This window comes from Myotis yumanensis, unplaced genomic scaffold (assembly GCF_028538775.1).
Source record: "Myotis yumanensis isolate MYYU_CA2020_CCGP unplaced genomic scaffold, mMyoYum1.0.hap1 SCAF_1, whole genome shotgun sequence".
Lineage (NCBI taxonomy): Eukaryota > Metazoa > Chordata > Mammalia > Chiroptera > Vespertilionidae > Myotis > Myotis yumanensis.
The window spans coordinates 99629992-99648147 of NW_027223752.1; the positions used below are offsets into that span (position 1 = coordinate 99629992).

At 39.7% G+C, this 18156-nt stretch overlaps 2 protein-coding genes across 2 annotated transcripts in view; one reads left to right on the forward strand and one right to left on the reverse strand.

Moving 5' to 3' along the window:
* NUDT5 (nudix hydrolase 5) overlaps positions 1–17901 on the forward strand; it is a 51314-nt gene extending 33413 nt beyond the window's left edge. The window contains exons 4-10 of the mRNA XM_070428435.1: positions 2447–2496; positions 4414–4521; positions 5790–5885; positions 6488–6589; positions 9450–9458; positions 9593–9646; positions 11770–17901. Of these exons, the coding sequence (XP_070284536.1) occupies positions 2447–2496; positions 4414–4521; positions 5790–5885; positions 6488–6589; positions 9450–9458; positions 9593–9646; positions 11770–11879 (529 nt within the window). The 3' untranslated portion in view covers positions 11880–17901. The remainder of the gene's footprint in view (positions 1–2446; positions 2497–4413; positions 4522–5789; positions 5886–6487; positions 6590–9449; positions 9459–9592; positions 9647–11769) is intronic.
* Positions 14758–18156, reverse strand: part of SEC61A2 (SEC61 translocon subunit alpha 2) — a 29708-nt gene continuing 26309 nt past the window's right edge. Inside the window, exon 12 of the mRNA XM_070428409.1 lies at positions 14758–15773. Coding sequence (XP_070284510.1) covers positions 15587–15773 — 187 coding nt within the window. The 3' untranslated portion in view covers positions 14758–15586. The remainder of the gene's footprint in view (positions 15774–18156) is intronic.

Below are 18156 nucleotides of genomic sequence, written 5' to 3' on the forward strand. Positions count from 1 at the left end.
CAACAACACAGTCAGAGAGTATATTACCTATTATGTAAAGTGAGTTTGATGTATAGAACTAAATATGAATAAAATAGATGATTCAGAAATGTGGCAAGGCCTAAAACCATAAGGAGCACAATATGTTCCAATGTACTAATATTTATGAAACTATAGACAAAGATTAGACCCCAATTTATAGTGATATTGTTTGGTTCTCTTCCCTATAAAGTTAAGTTTATAACACCAACTAAAACCCTTCACACCAGTTAACTAAGAAGCATGTGTTGGTTTGCAACAGCTAGTTTCTTCACCTCACTCTTCCTTCCAGCATTATAACTGGGGATATGCATCCATCATTCAGGGATTATTTTCAAAATACTCTTTAGTTCTCAGTGACTAAGGAGAGTCTCCTTCAGTAGTTTGGGAGCAGGCTCTAAAGTCTACCAACTGCCATGCTTACATGGCCTACTTAGAGCATGTTCACCTCCAGTCTTCCTCACATAGGTCTTCCTCGTGGCCTCCAAGAGGTCTTCATGAAGCACTGGCATTTCATACAGAATGTGAAGCTTGGGAGAATGAAGTGCTGTACTTTGCAGTAGGCCACAATTTATAAATTTATAAAATGTTTTATCTGTTACCTGATATAAAAGCATGTACATGAGGATAAAATAGCAGCTATAGAATCCTTGGTTTCAGTGTCTGATTCATAGAAGAGGCTATGGAATTAATTTTAGAAGTATAAAAGTATGCTGTCATTATGCCCTTTTGTTGGCATTCAGGACAGAATTGAAGTCATCCTCTTAATGTTGGTTGACTAGAGAGAAGAAAACAAAATGGGCTTTCCTATAACAGAAGCTAAAAAATGGAGTAACTTTAATTAGAATCTAAAGCTACAAGAGGTTTACGAGGTAACATGCTCTTAATTCCCTAGCTTTACAAATGAGAAAACTCTCAAGGAGGTTGTGGCTATGGGTTAGCTAGTAGGTAATTAGAGACTTAAGATTTTCTTACTCAACCCAATGTACATATCTCAGAGTCCCTTTAAGATAATTAGAGCCCTCATGGGGCATTCTTGTTCTATTGTTTGTTATAAATGCACTTATATTTTATTGCTTATAATTGATGGCTTATTACTGCTTATTTATCTCATCTTAACCATTATAATGATGTTACTCTTTTTCCCTTATTCCTAGTGTATTTGGGATGGGACCTTCAGTGCTTTTCCCAGCACTGTCTTCTTCAGTCCTTAGGACTAATCTTAAGAGGCAGCAGAGAGAGCTATACCAAAAGGTGTTATGTCTCTTGCAATCTGTATTACTGACATCAGAATTGCTTGTTGGTTGGCTTCTTGTTACTAACAGGAATGTTGGACAGCTGTGAGTTGTCATAGTCGCCTTTGATTTTCATAGGTTCATTTTAACATATTTGCCCTGTAAAATTTGGATACAATACTGAAAGATCTAGTTTACAGAAAGTTGTGTGTTTTTTTAACTAGATTAAATATCTGAATTTTTTTCAAAATATAAGTGTGGCATGATCCAAACCTCAAACCAGACACAAAGTGTGAGGCTTGCTCGGCTTGCTCCAAGTAACAAAACTTATACTCACTGTTACTGTAGTGAGACGTCGTTGATGCCTTTCTTATCCCAATTCCCAGAGCCACTCAGGTGTCTTCTCTTAGATCCAAAATCATGTCCTTCTTCACTCCCATCTCTTACCACTGCTTTTTCTTATTTAAGGAATGAGAGTGAAGGGAGAATTTCTCTCATATGCCCTTCCCCCTGTAAACAACATGATTGTTCCAATAACTGGATTTTCAGTACAGTGTTCTCCTGAAACACATAGCTAATTAGGAACAAAGCCTTAAACAGGAGCAAGAACCTGCTGTTACCTCATTCTCCTCTAGGGACATTTTCCTCTGAGATAAGATGTCACACACATACAATAGAGCACTCTCCTAAATTTAAGTATTCCTCAGTTAATAAATGGAAAGGTCTTGCTTTCTTAAATTGTGTATTTTAGGTCACAGATTTTAAAATCTAAATTGTATAAATATCCAACTCAGTAGTTCTCATTATGCAGCGTATCCTTTTTTCATAGGGGCTTATTGTGCACACACACACAGCTTAACAGCTTCGAAAGCCATTGTCACCCACTGTGCTGATCCCCTGTAGATTTATGATCCAAACTAAAGTTTTTTGAGTATTGACTTGAAAGGCAGCTCAAGTGACAGCACCCAGAGAGCTAAATGTTCAGTGGCAGGTTTTCTTTGGTCCTTCTCAAAAGCTATAAGACAGCACAACTGGCTTTTTAAAGAAATACAGATCTTTACTGCTTGGTCTTGTTGACCATTTGTACATTTGCATGCTCTGCATTTGTAAAATTCTTGCTGTACACACAAAAACCTAAGAGTATTCTCCTCTTTGGCACTGATGATTTTGTTTTTTCTTCTTTGCCTAAACAGAACTTGGGAAACTGTGAAACGTGCAACCAGGAAAGGACAGTCGGCTGATGGTATGAGTGCAAACCTATTATAACTCTTCCTAAGAGAAGTTACCACACATTATTGTAGTAGGCGAGGTACAGGAGGGTTGTGTTTTGTTTTGGTTTGGGGTTTTTTTTATTGTCACCAAGATCTCAGGACAGAGTTACCTTCAATTATGATCTTTTATCTTTAAATCTAATATTTGTTTTTGCAATGCTGTGTAACTAAGTCGAGCTTTCTTTATAAATAACTCCTGGCTCCTGTTATCTAAGCTCCAAACAGTGTTTTTGAGGGAAAGATGTACACTAATATTTATAGCCAGACACAAATCAATAGAATTTAAAGCAACATACTGTGTCTAGACATGATACGACTCATAGAAATCCTTTGTATTCTGTTCAAAGGATCTAGGTGAGAGCCTTTAATTGGGAAAACTTATTTGCACTACTTCACACTTTTAGCCATGTGGTTTATAGTTGACTAGAGGCCCGGTGCACAAATTCGTGCACCAGTGGGGTTCCCTTGGCCTGGCCTGCAAGATCGGGCCAAAACCAGCTTCCGACATCCCCCGAGGAGTCCCAGATTGCGAGAGGATGCAGGCCAGGTCAAGGGACCCCCACTGGTGCACAATAGAGGCTGGAGAGGGACACAGGAGGTTGGCCAGCCAGGGCGGGACCGCTGGAGGGCTCCAGGGCATGTGTGGCCTCTCTAGCTCAGTCCCGATTGGCCGGACTCCAGCAGCAAGCTAACCTACCGGTCGGAGCATCTGCCCCCTGGTGGTCAGTGCACATCATAGCAACTGGTTGACTGTCTGCCCACTGGTGGTCAGTGCACATCATAGCGAGCGGTTGAGCAGCCTTAGCATATTATTAGCATATTATGCTTTGATTGGTTGAACAGCCGACCAGACACTTAGCATATTAGGTTTTTATTATATAGGATAAAGAAATGGGATTAAGAAACAACTATTCATTCAGTTTACCTACCCTCCCAAGAGTGAATGGTTTGACTGCAAAGGTCCCAGAAACAATCCTGAAATTCACCTCTGGTCTAGGGGAAGTTGGAGAATACGTCTTTCTTATTTTTCCCTTCTGTTCTGTTTTTTATTGGAAGCAAACAGAGTAATTGCATGATGCTGTTTTTCCCAGCTGGGAAAGTATTGGCGGGCGGGGGGTACTTCTCCTGGGCAGTTTGTGTTTTCTAGAACCCAGTGGGGTTTTGTTTTTGTTGTAAGGCCAAGTAACTCACTTGATTTATAAACAACATGGAAGTATGATTGCTTGTTCTTTAATTACATTTTTTAAAATCCTCACCCAAGGATATGTTTTTTCATTGAATCTAGACCAGGGGTGGGCAAACTTTTTGACTCGAAGGCCACAATGGGCTCTTAAACTGGACCGGAGGGCCGGAACAAAAGCATGGATGGAGTGTTTGTGTGAACTAATATAAATTCAAAGTAAACATCTTTTTTTTTTTTTTTTTTTTTTAGTTTTATTCATTTCAAACGGGCCGTATCCGGCCCACGGGCCGTAGTTTGCCCACGGCTGATCTAGAGAGAGAGGAAGGGAAAAGGAGAGAGAAATATCAATGTGAGTGAGAAACTTGATCAATTGCCTCACACACCTGCCCTAACTGCAGCTTGAACCCACAACCTGCATATCTGCCCTGACCAGGGATCAAACCTGTGACTCTTCAGTGGATGGGCCAATGCTCTAACCACTTAACACACCAGCCAGGGAGACTCTATAATTACATGTCTAAGTGAGAATAACTTCCAAGTTCACTGCCAGTACTGTAGCTTTTAACTCCTATTGCTAGTGGCGAAAATAAGGTAGATTTCAGTTGCAGCATCTCTTAAAATATGGGGTTTTAGTTAGATTGCTGTAAATAGATTGCTAGCATGACTGACCTTTCATTAGAGACTTCGTTTTATTTCCTGGTGACAGGTGTGATGATTATCCCAGTACTACAAAGAACTCTGCATTATGAATGTATCATTCTGGTGAAACAGTTCCGTCCACCCATGGGAAGCTACTGCCTGGAATTCCCTGCAGGTGAGTCACTACACACTGCTTCTAGGGACTTGTCGGACAGAGCCAGGACAGAGCCTGAGTACTGCAGCGTTTAGACATTTAACACCTTTGTATCTGTCCCTCGGCTTCTAAGTTCAATAAAACCTTTTCTGTAGTGAAGTACCTCCAGCCACACTCTCCTGGGCCAATAACCCATAAGGTGATAGAAAGGTGGTGTCACAGCTTCCCTTTCCCAGCCACCTGCCCTCCTTTCCCTCATTCTTTCTAGCCTCTTTGAGTAATTGCTTTTCGCTAATTTGTCAATTTACTCCATCTTCTATCACTAGCAATCTGCCTCTGACAAGAAATTTATAGTAATAACTAGGCCAAATTCCAAAAACTATGAATGGAAAAGATCTTGACCTTCCTGCATGTATGTAGGACAAATAAATTGTTTTAATTTCCACTAAAATATTTTTTCAGTTGTACAGTAAGTTAAGCTATCTAGAACGTATGCACTGTATTATAGGATTTAATTGGTTTGTTCTATCAGAAGAGATTAGATCACATTTATCATTAGTGGTTTAAGTTTTATATTTTTAAACACCATCGCATTCTGTAATGTATAATTAACAACTTTATTTTCTTTCTCATTTACTTGCCATTTCACTAAGGAAACTAATAAAATAGCCTATATTTCACCTTTCTTTTTACAATTTTTATTCCTTTCAGGGAAATGACTCAGATTTGCTACTGTCCTCCTCCCATTTGACTTCTCTCCACTTCTCACAATGACCATAGTAGTTACCTAAAGTCCACCATCCTTTAGTTCTGTCCTTTCTGTCCTTCTCCCTCAGAAGTGATCTTCATCTTGGCATTTCACTACAGGGTCTCCATATTGTTCTGTGAGGGAGAAGGTGGGGTAGGTAACAACTGTCCCCATCTTACATAAGAGGAAACAAAGTTAACAGGCTTCCTGTGCTGTAGTCACATAGCTAGGTCCAAAACCTGGACCAGTCAGCACCACCAAGCCACTTGTCCTCACAGATCGATGCTGCCTATGCTGTAGAGAACATAGTTAGTGCTGAGATGCTTGGTCTAAGTAAGAGAATAGATGAGGACTGTCAGAACCAACTTAATCTGCCTAGGGTTTTTTTTCCTATAATAGTTCCAAACCTCAGCTTTATCTGTAAGACCACTTTTCACAATCCTCTGATTCTTCTCACGTAGCTCAGCAGCAGCTGTGTTAGGAGAGGCTCAAAGAAAAGTGGACTTCCGTCTCCCACCTCACAAATGATTTGGACTTCCAGGTCTCATAGATGATAATGAAAGCCCAGAAGCAGCTGCTCTGCGAGAGCTGGAAGAAGAAACTGGCTATAAAGGTGATGTTGCTGAATGTTCTCCAGGTTTGTATTGCTTTCCAGGGGTGCACTGGGGACAAACTGTTAGCCAAGCAGTAGATTCTTCTGTATATAAAAGGATTGATTCTTTGGGTATTCTTTATGGGCAGAATTCAGTTAACTTTTATTTCACCTAATTGACTAAAGAGAAATCCTAATTAGATTTGGGCACATAAACTTCCTGTCTCCTCCAAAGGAGAGGAAGTTTGAACAGGAAGGCCCTGAAACTGGAGAAGAATTAGGAAATTGTGTTGCCTTCCAGAGTTCCTCACATCTGAGCTTTATTATATACACACCTTATGCACATGCTATGCTGCTTTAGAGGTTTTTTTCTTCATGTATTAAAAGGATTTACAACATGTTAGTAGTACCATCTAACCCCTCAGACTTACCAAATGTTACTCAGGAACTCGGGGGGAAAATGTGAGTACTGACTACTTGTATACTCTACAGTCCTACAGCATATACTGACTAGAATAAACTAGTTTTCCTGCATCAATTCTGTGTTAAAGGAATTATGAGACCAGTCTTCTTCCGAAGACATTTAAGTCATGAAACATGACATCTGACTGGTGTCTGTAAAGAATACCTGCTGCTTCTCTCCATAGCTACATGTATGGATCCAGGTTTGTCAAACTGTACCACACACATCGTGACAGTAACCATTAATGGAGATGAGGCTGAAAATGTAAGACCCAAGCCAAATCCAGGTAAGTGAGCTACGTTGAAGGTAGATGAACTCCATTAAATATCTTTTAACTTCTAAGTTACTAGATTGATTTTTGATTGGTAAAAAGAATAATTGTCTTTTGCAGAAGCTTCATTAGTACTCCTGGCTATTTTCATAATCTTGTGTATTTTAGCGTTTTTCTTTTACCTCTTATTTGATTTTTATGGTTTCTTCATATAAAATGTTAAATTACACATTTCCATATTTTCTGTATGAAGCTAAATAGTAAACAGTGAAGATCATCAAAATCACTGATTTCTGTCTTCATATTTATAGGAATGGCATAAGTAATTATTACAGAACAGCAGCTTAACTCTTCTTATTGAGTTCCATTATTTAGAAAAGCTTTTAATAAATTCTTTGCTCGTTATTTCTTTGCAAGTTTGGAATTAGAAGCTTTAATGCCTATCTCAGTTCCTCACCACCCCCTTAAACAAGGTGATCATACATACACCACAAGAAATCCTGTATGAGAGCAATATCTTCCATTTCCCATCCTTTAGTTGTTCCTAAATGTTTTGGTATCCCACTACAGCTTATTTTAAACTAGAGGCCCGGTGCATGAAATTCGTGCACGGTTGGGGGGGTGTCCCTCAGCCCGGCCTGCACCCTCTCCAATCTGGGACCCCTCGAGGCATGTCCGACTACCCATTTAGGCCCGATCCCTGTGGGACAAAATCAATAGAATTTAGAATCCCCACAGGGGATCGGACCTAAACGGGCAGTCGGGCATCCCTCTCACAATCCAGGACTGCTGGCTCCCAACTGCTCGCCTGCCTGATTGCCCCTAACCACTTCTGCCTGCCAGCCTGATCACCCCCTAAATACTCCCCTGCCAGCCTGATTGCCCCTAACTGCCCTCCCCTGCTAGCCTGGTCACACCTAACTGTCCTCCCTTGCAGGCCTGGGTCCCCCCCAACTGCCCTCCCCTGCAGGCCTGGTCACCCCCAACTGCCTTCCCCTGACAGCCTAGTCACCCCTAACTGCCCTCCCCTGCCGGCCTGGTTGCCTCCAACTGCCCTCTCCTGCAGGCCTGGTGTCCCCCAACTGCCCTCCCCTGCAGGCCTTTTCCCCCCCAACTGTCCTCCCCTGCAGGCCTGGTTGCTCCCAAGTGCCCTCCCCTACAGGCCTGGGTCCTCCCTTAACTGTCCTCCCCTGCAGGCCATCTTGTGTCCACATGGGGGTGGCCATCTTGTGTGTTGGAGTGATGGTCAATTTGTATATTACCTCTTTATTATATAGGATGCTTGATTTTTAAAGTAGCAAACTGATGTGGCAATTACACTCATAGGTATATACCTAATTATACTCCTAGAAATTGAAAGCAGGGGCTCAAACAGATAACGTGTACACCAATGTTTGTATAGCATCTCATAGTACCCTAAAGATAGAAGCAACCTGAGGTTCCATTAACAGATGAATGGATAACAAAATGTGGTACATTCATATAATGGAATAACATTCAACCATAAGAGAATAAAATGTGCTGATACATGCTACAACTTGGATGAACCTTGGAAACATTGTGCTAAGTGAACGACGCCAGACTCAGAAGGGCAAATACTGTGTGACTGCACTAATATGAGATACCTGGAGTCAGTGCATTCATAGAGACAGGAAGCAGAATAGAGATACAGGGATGGGGAAGTTAGTGTTTACTAGTAATGGGTACCAGGTTTCCATTTGGGATGATGAAAAAGTTCTGGAGATAGATAGTCCTGATGTTTGCACAACAATGTGAATCTGTTTAAAACCACTAAATTATAACTTTAAAAATGGTGAAAATGATAAACTTTCTGACCCAGGTTTCTATTATATTCTTACTAGAGGCCAGGTGCACAAATTCGTGCACCAGAGGGGTTCCCTCAGCCTGACCTGCATGATCAGGCCAAAACCAGCTCCCCCAAGGGGTCCCGGATTGCGATTGTAAGAGGGTGCAGGCCAGGCCGAGGGACCCCACCCGTGCACAATAGAGGCCGAGGAGGGACACCGGAGGTTGGCCAGCCGGGGAGGGCCATGGGAGGGCTCCAGGGCGTCTCCATCCAATCTTGCTCAGTCCTGATCAGTCGGACCCCAGCAGCAAGCTAACCTACTGGTTGGAGCATCTGCCCCCTGGTGGTCAGTGCACATCATAGCACCTGGTCGATCAGTTGACTGCCCCCTGGTGGTCAGTGCACGTCATAGCGAGCAGTTGAGCGGCATTAGCATATCATTAGCATATTACTCTTTGGTCAGTTGAATGGCCAGCCGGACACTTAGCATATTAGGCTTTTATTATATAGAATAGTCATTTTATTTTCAAAGACCAATATGTTCTGAGTTAGCACTCATGCAGATTGCGTAGATATTGAAGTGATGTTAAGAAAAGATGGAAGGCCCTGGTTGGGGCACATGCTGGAGGCAACCAATCGATGTGTCTCTCTCACATCAATGTTTTTCTCTCTTTCCCTCCTTTTCACTCTCTAAAGATTAATAGTAAAAATATCCTCGGGTGAGGACTAACAACAACAAAAAAAGGTGTAAGTGAGATGGGTGAGGTTTCCAGCATCTTAAGCAATTAGAAAATATTCTCCTTCCTCCCTCCATCCCTCTAAAGTTGACAAGCAGCCACCCTCCGCCTCCACCTTTCATTTTGTCCAGGGACTGCTACTCTCAGATTCACAGGTCCCATGCATTTAACTTTCCTCTCAATCCCACTACTTCTGGCTCCTGGGCCAGAAAGCATGTTAGGCAGCCCTTCTGAGCACTTTATAGCCTTTTTTATCTGTCTTGCACAAAAATCTTCCAATGTTTTACCACTCCAGGCCTTGCTAAAATTTTCTCCTTCTGTTTATTTTCAGGAGATGGAGGTATGTTATTCAACTCCCAATGGCTGACAATGGATATGGCTTGATGTAGTGGTAATGGCTACAGGCATTTTGTGTTGTTCTGGTAGGCCCTCCTGTTCTTTAGCTTTGTTTTCACCTGCAGTTTGTTTGTTTAGAATTTGTGGAAGTAATTTCCTTACCAAAGAATGACCTGATGAAGAGACTTGAAGGTAAGCTTTCTTGAGATTATTACCCAACTTTCTCCAGTTTCCCCCTCCCACCCCCAGCAACGGGGAACTAGATAGAATTGTTTCTTTATATTCTTGCTCCTTAAAGTCAAAAACCTAGAAACTATTGTAAAACTGCAGTTGGCCAATAATAATTTTCCTTTCTGGTGGCATAGAATTTGAAAATAGAGCAAAATATTCCCTGTCAATGAAAGCTTTCAGCCGGGGGCTTTTTTCTCCTATAGAAGGGTCAAAATTATATTCCCACTAATTAGCCCAAACTATTCTACACCTTAAATCTTTAACCCATGACAATGCAGTGGCATAATTAGATGTCACTTAGCTGATTCTCAAATATGCTAGTAGGTTAGCTGGTTCTTTGTGCAGGTATAAGTTAAAGGAGAATTGAACAATATTCCTTCTATAAATATTGATATCTACTATATGCTAAGTGCAGTGTGCTGATATAATCAACCATACTAACTAGCAGTATGACCCTTAGTAAATTATTGGTCATATGTTACATTGTGAAATTCCTAGCCAGCCCATCTGTTAGGGATTTTGTTAAAATAAAAAAATAAATAAGGTTATATGGACAGATGTCCTTTGATATATGTACATCAGGATATACTGTACTGTAGACATGACAGAAGCCTTTTAAGAAGCTTCTCTATGCAGGCTGGGTAGGTGCCTATGCACTCATTTAATTTTTATTTCAAAAATTAATTCGAATCCCTGTTTCACCTGAAGCTTTGAGAACAGTCTCTTTCTTCCTTAACTACCAATGGCTTACAATTTTATTTCTAATGTCGATGTTGCTTATTTGAAAAGTAAAGTAGGTCTTTCAAAAACTGCTGTGATTTCAGATTCCCAGAAAGTTTCCATTCCTACTTTGCTGTTTAAAAAACTAGACCTAAGGTAAAAGTCACCTCCAGATTCAAAGTCAAAATTAGAAATACTTGCACTGAAAAGACTCAGTCATTTATTAGGTATTTCCTCAGATAAAGCCGTGGCCATCAATTACAGGCAGGATTTAACTTCGAGTCTGACAGATCTGACTGGATTAGAGGCTCAAACATGTATTAGTTATGACTTTGAACAAGTTTCATAGCCTCTCTGAGCTTTTCTCATGTATGGAACAATAGATAGCCCCTGTGTCTGAGGAGACATGAGTAAACGGGAGAATGTTGACACACAGTGCTTAAATGTTATATGCTCTCTTTTTATTATTTTTTTATATCAGAAAATTGTTTTTTAGATTCCTTCTTCCTTCCACCTAAGTTAACTTCCCTTCTGGCCTTAGAAGAGGGGGAAATAAAGAGCAAGAGAGGGAGGAAGGTAGAGGGTTATATAGAAGGGGGAGGGGTAAAAGCCAGTTTTCCTAGCTTTACTAGAATCAAAAGATAGTGATCAAATCATTTATTCATCACATTTGAGAAGTAGGAAGGAAGGTTTTTGAGTTCAGTTTGCTACAAGGAATAAGCTTTCAACACTTACCAAGCACCTGCATTCAGATGAGTAGGACATAAACCTGCCTCCAATGATTAAAATGTCTCAGCTTGTCCCTAAACAAGTGACTAAGAAAACAAGAGACAAATTTGAAGTCTGATAACCTCCATTAAGTTCTTTGTAGTAAGATTCTGAGATCTCATTCTTGATGGAATTCTAATCCTATCATGCACACAGTTAACGTGTATGTGCAAAATTATCTATCCCCTAGCAGCGGGAAAGACACGAATGGATCTTCAATAAATAACTGAGTATTCATAACTATATAGCTTCATAGTAGCAGAGTCCAATAGTGAGCTATAAATGAAAAAGTGAATCTATAAAGCTTTGCTATTTTAACACACAAAATCATCATCTTTGATATGTATGCTCTTCTATCTTTATTCTTAATTTTTTGTTGTTCTTGTCCCAAATTGGAATATAACTGCTTTTATACCCTTTATTCTTCCACTAGAGTAAGATCTTTGAAGGCAAAAAATGTCTTGTTCACCACTGTATTAACCAGCATCTAGCATAGGGACTGGTATATAGTAATTGCCTAGTAAATATTGATTGACAAGGGGGGTATTATCTTTTATTAACATCATTGTCTAACTTGTCTCCTTTGCTTCCTGTAGCACTGGTAACTGAAGAACATCTGACAGTGGATGCTAGGGTCTATTCCTATGCTCTGGCGCTGAAACATGCAAACACCAAGCCATTTGAAGTGCCCTTCCTGAAATTTTGAGGCCAGAGGAGAGTAGCCATGTTTTTGTTCTATAAATGAGGCCATAAGGTCTCCTTCACTAAGACTTTGTATTCAGCTAAGTTTGATGGAAATGTAAAATTACCTTTTCATAAAATAAGATCAACAAAAAATGCATGTGGTGGTATGGAATTATAATTATAGGTAGGCTATTGCCTTCATTTAAATGCTAAATGCAAATATGTTTAACCCATTTTTTTTAACTTCAGCTGTTATCTAACCTAATCCAAGAAATAGGCGTTAGAAGAGACCTGAATTCTAAATTAGGTCAACTACTCTTACCTCAAACTCCCAACATAAAATTCTATAGCCGATGGCATACCTGATTTGGCTTAGTGGTTAGAGCGTTGACCCTAGAACGGAAGGGTCATGGGTTCAGTTCCTGTCAAGGCTGTACCTCAATTGCAGGCTCAATCTGATCCCTAGGCCCTGCCTGCAGGAGGTAACCAATCCGTGTGTCTTTGTCACATCGATTTCCTCTTTCTATCTTTCCCCCTCCCTTACACACTCTTTAAAAATCAGTGGAAAAAATATCCCCTGGTGAGGATTAACAACAAAAAATTCTATAGCTGAGTATAGACAAATTATATTGTTTAAAAGAAACCATTACATTATTTAAAGGAAACCAATATAGGGACTCCTATTTGAATTATCTGCTATATGGAATTAATCTGTGTAGCAAAGGATATAAAACCCATAGAGTAACATTCATAGGCCAGTGTTTACATTTAGCTATTGTCATTATATCTGCCTACTACTTAAGTAATGAAAAATGGTTAATTTCATTCACTATAAGAAAGTTAAGAGGCTAATGAAAATACAAGGCCCTTCCCTCTAAAGCAGCAGTTGCCAACCTTTCGGACCTCACGGACCACCAGTGGTCCACGGACCACCGGTTGGTGACCGCTGCTCTAAAGCATGTGGACATATTTGAGAATCTCATTTCCTATCCTTACCTTAAAAAAGTAACTTGAAGTTCTAAAACACCAAATCCATGGTAGTAGGATTTACATAGTTTGGGGCATTGTTGTCTTGGTATTCAACCATGAGTGCAGCCAGCAAGGTTAACAAGTACCAGAAACCCATTATAAACTACTTTAAAGGAAAAAACAGGATTGTTTCTGGTTCATGCCATGCCTGATGCCTGTCATCCAAAAGGTCTACCAGGGTTACGGGGCCATCTCCTTACCTCCTGAGCCAAGGCTCTTGGGTTGACTGTATGGCCTCCAACAACTCTAGGATCACTGTTTTTTCAGCTTAGCTCCCAGAAAAAGTCTCAGGATGATTCTCACTGGCCAGCCCTAAGTCATGATTTGAGCTCTGGACCCAGGGGTTTAGCCAGGCCCCTCAGAACCAGATAAAATCAGGGTACTAATGCCAAAAAATGCTGCAATATAGTTCCTCTGTCTACAGGTTCACTCTCTTTTCCAGATACTTTGATGAACCTACATATAAGACCATTAAATTATACGTAAGGATAGAATTATAGAATCAGAAAACTGCATAGATCAAGTCTACTCTCCCAATATATACTGTGAAAATTAAGCCCCAACTACCTGCTCTAATGTAGCCTTCCCTTGTGCTATACCCCCACCCTTTTGTTTCTTACAGATACAGATTTTTTAAATCTTTGTTAAAAATACAGTATTATATATGCCCCTCTTTTTCCCCCATTGACCTCTTCCAGCCCGCCCCCACCCCTGCCCCAGGCCTTCACCACCCTATTGTCTGTGTCCATAAGTTATGTGTATACACAGGCATGCAAGTTCTTTAGTTGATCTCTTCCCACCCATCCACCCACCCCTACCTTCCCTCTGAGATTTTTCAGTCTGTTCCGTGCTTCTGTATCTTCTGGATCTATTTTCTTCATCAGTTTATTTTGTTCATTAGATTCCACATGAGTGAGATCATGTTTTAAACACAGGCATCATAATTCTCCAGAGATCCTAACCATTTCCCTCTCAAGGACCAAGTCCTCTAATTTCCCTTATTATTACCCTACTTCAAAATCAAGAAATAAGGCATATGTAAAATACAGACTCTAGCTAAGACCTGTCTCTCCAAATAGAGCAGCTCTTCCTGAGCCACTCCCATGGGAACTGAGAAACATACTCTTAACTCTTGATGAAGAGATATGCATAACCCGATTGTCCTTTCTGTTTTTTACTCCTCCTAAGAGAAGTGACAGCTAAATCCTAGAACATAACCCTAATGCCACTTACATTATCTATAAACATCAAAGACTATGCTTTGGAAATTAGTTTGAGAACTTGCAGTCTGAACATTTTCATCGGCTGGCACTGTTAATTTGTCAGAATTTAAAATTTGAAGGTTTCCCATAAAAGCCTTATTTTTTACCTTCTCTTGGGAAAAAAAAAAAATCAGATATAACACCAGGTCTCTATTTCTATGGCTGGTCTTCAGCCCAAAGATGGTTGACCATCCTTGCTGTCCTGCCTTGCCCTTGTAAGTTATTTGGCTTTGTGATCAGAAGCTAAGTAAGATATACTTCCAACGATGGAAAACCATACTTCTGAAAAGGAAGCTTTTCAAAAATTAAGTCTGCTCTCTGTTTGAACAAAACACATGCTCTAAAAATGAATTATTGATAAAGAACTGCTATTTCAAATGGGGGCTGGGATATCATTTAAGACCACTGTTTTCCTGCTTCCAAATGTTAGTGACATAACTGAGCAACCTCAAGTTGGTCACTGTCCCTCAATATTTTAGGATTATGCACTAAAACTAATTACATTTGACCTCTTGCAATAGGCATCTCGGGATAGACTTTGTATGAATACAATAAACCTACACAAAGCATTTAATTTCAGATTTTATTTTTCCAACACAACTGAAACAGTTGTATTAAATAAAAGTTTATTGTCTACTGTTTACACTCATGTTGCTGCTACAAAGTACAACAACGTACACAGATTCCTAGCATGAATTACTCATTGTTCACCCCCACTGAACTACAGACATTGCTTGAGAATTAGATCTCTGCTTTAGGGATTTAAAAAAAAAGAAAAACACAACTGGGGCATAGTATCTTGAAAGAGCTTTCTCAAGTGACTTGGAATTCACAGGCATAGCCAATACAGCAAAAACAGCACCAACCGTGCTGTCACTGGGAAGAAAGAATGGAAAACATGAACAGTAGTTATAAGCAGTTTCTCTAATGACAGAAGCTTGAAGAAGCTTCACTTTGCCCATCTGGGCTAAGTGGCTGCTTTGAGAAGGGACAAAAGGGAAGGGATGAAGAGGGAGGGCTGGAACATGGATACTACACAGAAAGTATAAAAATTATATCTAAAATAGAGATCAGCCCAAAATACTGGAAAGTGGCAATTTGAACTATGTTTATTTTTAAACAAATGGGGGAAATAGTGTTTTGAATGTGTGCAAAACTGATCCACATTACCTCACCGTCAAAACTGAACACGGCAAGGCAGGTACATTGGTTTCCAGCATCACAGGCAAACTACATGTATATTTCCTAACGAATAATGTAAACTTCAGTTTTAAGGCAGCTGGTACTAATGCTGCACACAGGCTTAGCTCGGTGCCCATTTCAGAAATGGGACAGTTAGCACTTAAAAAAAAAATGAGGGGAGAAATGGAGAGTCAGCATTATTTGACAAAAACAATGTGTCAAAATGTTTTCCCTTAACACAAAAGTATTGGAACATTTAGAAAAACAAAGCACCCATCCCACCTACTTCAGCCTGTTCCTTAACAAATATTTCAAAATACTGATAAATAATCGTGACTGCGAGCAGAATTCCAGTGCCAGAGCCAATGGCCCCTAAGAAGTCAGCCAACACTGACAGGGCGCCAATACACAAACCGCCGAATGCAGCTGCGGTGGGGATATACCTAGAAGACAAAACGAAGTTAGGCAGCAGAGGGAACTGAAAAGGGGCCACAGAAGCAATAATATGTTATGTTGAAGTGTGATTCATCTAACAGGGAACAGTCTGCAGTACTGATGGTTTGTCGATAGCAGTTACATGTTGATGAAAATTGACTAAGGGAATGACTTCCTCCCTGATTTTGAAAAGCAGTTAACAGCCAAGAAAGGCAATGATTTTGATCAGATCAGAATCTTCAACTAGATTTAAGTATTAAAATATTTAATATTTTTAAATGGGTAACCTTTAGCTCCCTCTTCTAAATGAACAGTGAATTTCAAAATGGTTTCTAAATATATTTATGTGACAAGATTTGGATAATTCTCTTCCAACAGTAACTTGACATTGGCTGCATGTTATAACCACCTGGAGAACTGTTAAAAATAATGGGATTGTATTTAAAATACTCCAGAAAGAAAAAGGAAAAAGATTAGGGTTGGCCGAAACCGGTTTGGCTCAGGGGATAGAGCGTCGGCCTGCGGACTGAAAGGTCCCAGGTTCGATTCCGGTCAAGGGCATGTACCTTGGTTGCGGGCACATCCCCAGTAGGAGATGTGCAGGAGGCGGCTGATCGATGTTTCTCTCTCATCGATGTTTCTAACTCTCTATCTCTCTCCCTTCCTCTCTGTAAAAAATCAATAAAATATATTTTAAAAAATTATAAAAAAAAAGAAAAAAAAAGATTAGGGTTGAATGAAAGAAGAATGACAGAATAATAACTACTAAAGTTGGATATATATGGGTACATGCAGGTTCACTATACTATTCTCTGCAATCTGTGTTCTCAATAAATAAAATTTAAATATAAATACTAGTGCCTTTTCAACAATTATGGAACAATTGGATATCCACATGCAAAAGAAAGAATCTGAATGCCTATCTCACACCAAACAAAACTTAGCTCAAAGACTGAAATCTAAGAGCTGAGACTCCTAAGAGAAAAAAGAAATAAATCTGTGACCTTGGGTTAGGCAATGCTTTCTTAGATACAACAGCAGCACAAAGCATCCAAAGACAAAACTGATATATTGAACTTCATCAGAATTAAAAACTTGTTCGTCAAAGGATACCATCAAGAAAATGAAAGGGCAACCCAAAGAATGACAAAATATTTGTAAATAACATACCTAACAAGAGACATCCAAAATATTTTTTTAAATAATGTTACAACTCAGTAACAAAAAGATAACCCAATAAAAAATGAGCAAAATAGCCCTGGCTGGTTTAGCTCAGTGGTTAGAGCTAATCAGCCCAGGGACCAAAGGGTCATGGATTTGATTCCCAGTCAAGGGCATATACCTCATACTTTGGTTTGATCCCCAACCCAGGTGGGGGAACCTTTGGGAAGCAACCAATCCATGTCTCTTTCACATCGATCTCTTGGATCTCTCTCCCTTCCACTCTCTAAAAATCAATGGGAAAAATATCCTTGGGTGAGGATTAACAAAAAACAAATTAAAATGAGCAAAATATTTGAACAAACATTTCTCCAAAGACAATACACAAATGGCTGATAAACACATGAAAAGCTGCTCAACATCATTACTCATCAAGGAAAAGCAAATCAAAACCACAATGAGGTATCGCTTCATACCCAGTAGTTGGCTATATACTAATCAAAAAGCAAAAACTAGTGCTGGAGAGGATGTGTGGCAATTGGAACCTTCACACATATACAGCCCCTCTGGAAGACAATTTGGCAGTTCCTCAACATGTGAAACAGTTACTATCTGACTCATCCATTCCTAGATAAATAAAAACATACTTCCACACAAACTTTCTACAAGTATGTTCATAACAGCCATTATTCATAATGGCCAAAAAGCGGAAACAACCCAAATATCTATCAACTAATGAATGGGTAAATAAAATGTATTATCCACACAATGGAATATTCACAGATAATGGATGAACTTTGAAAACACTATGCTAGTAAAAAAAGCTATTCATAAAAGATCACATATATGATTCCTTATGTATGAAATGTCCAGAATAGGCAGAGGGTAAAAAGTTTCCTGGGGCTGGAGGGAGGGGAGAATGGGGTTGGAATGGGAAATAACTAATGGGTACAAGGTTTCTTTCTGATTGGTGAAAATGTTTTTAAAATTAGAGTATAATGATTACACACTCTGAATATACCAAAAAAAATTTTAAAAAATACACTAAACCATACATATACTTCAAATGAGTGAATTACACAGTATGTGAATTATACCAATGAAGCTGTTTATCAAAAAACTGATGCCTGAGACCCACCCACTCCAGACCAAAGAAATCACCATTCCTGAAGATGGGATGTTAGTAGTTTTTAAAAGCTCCCAAAGTGATTTTCTGTACAGCCAGCCAAC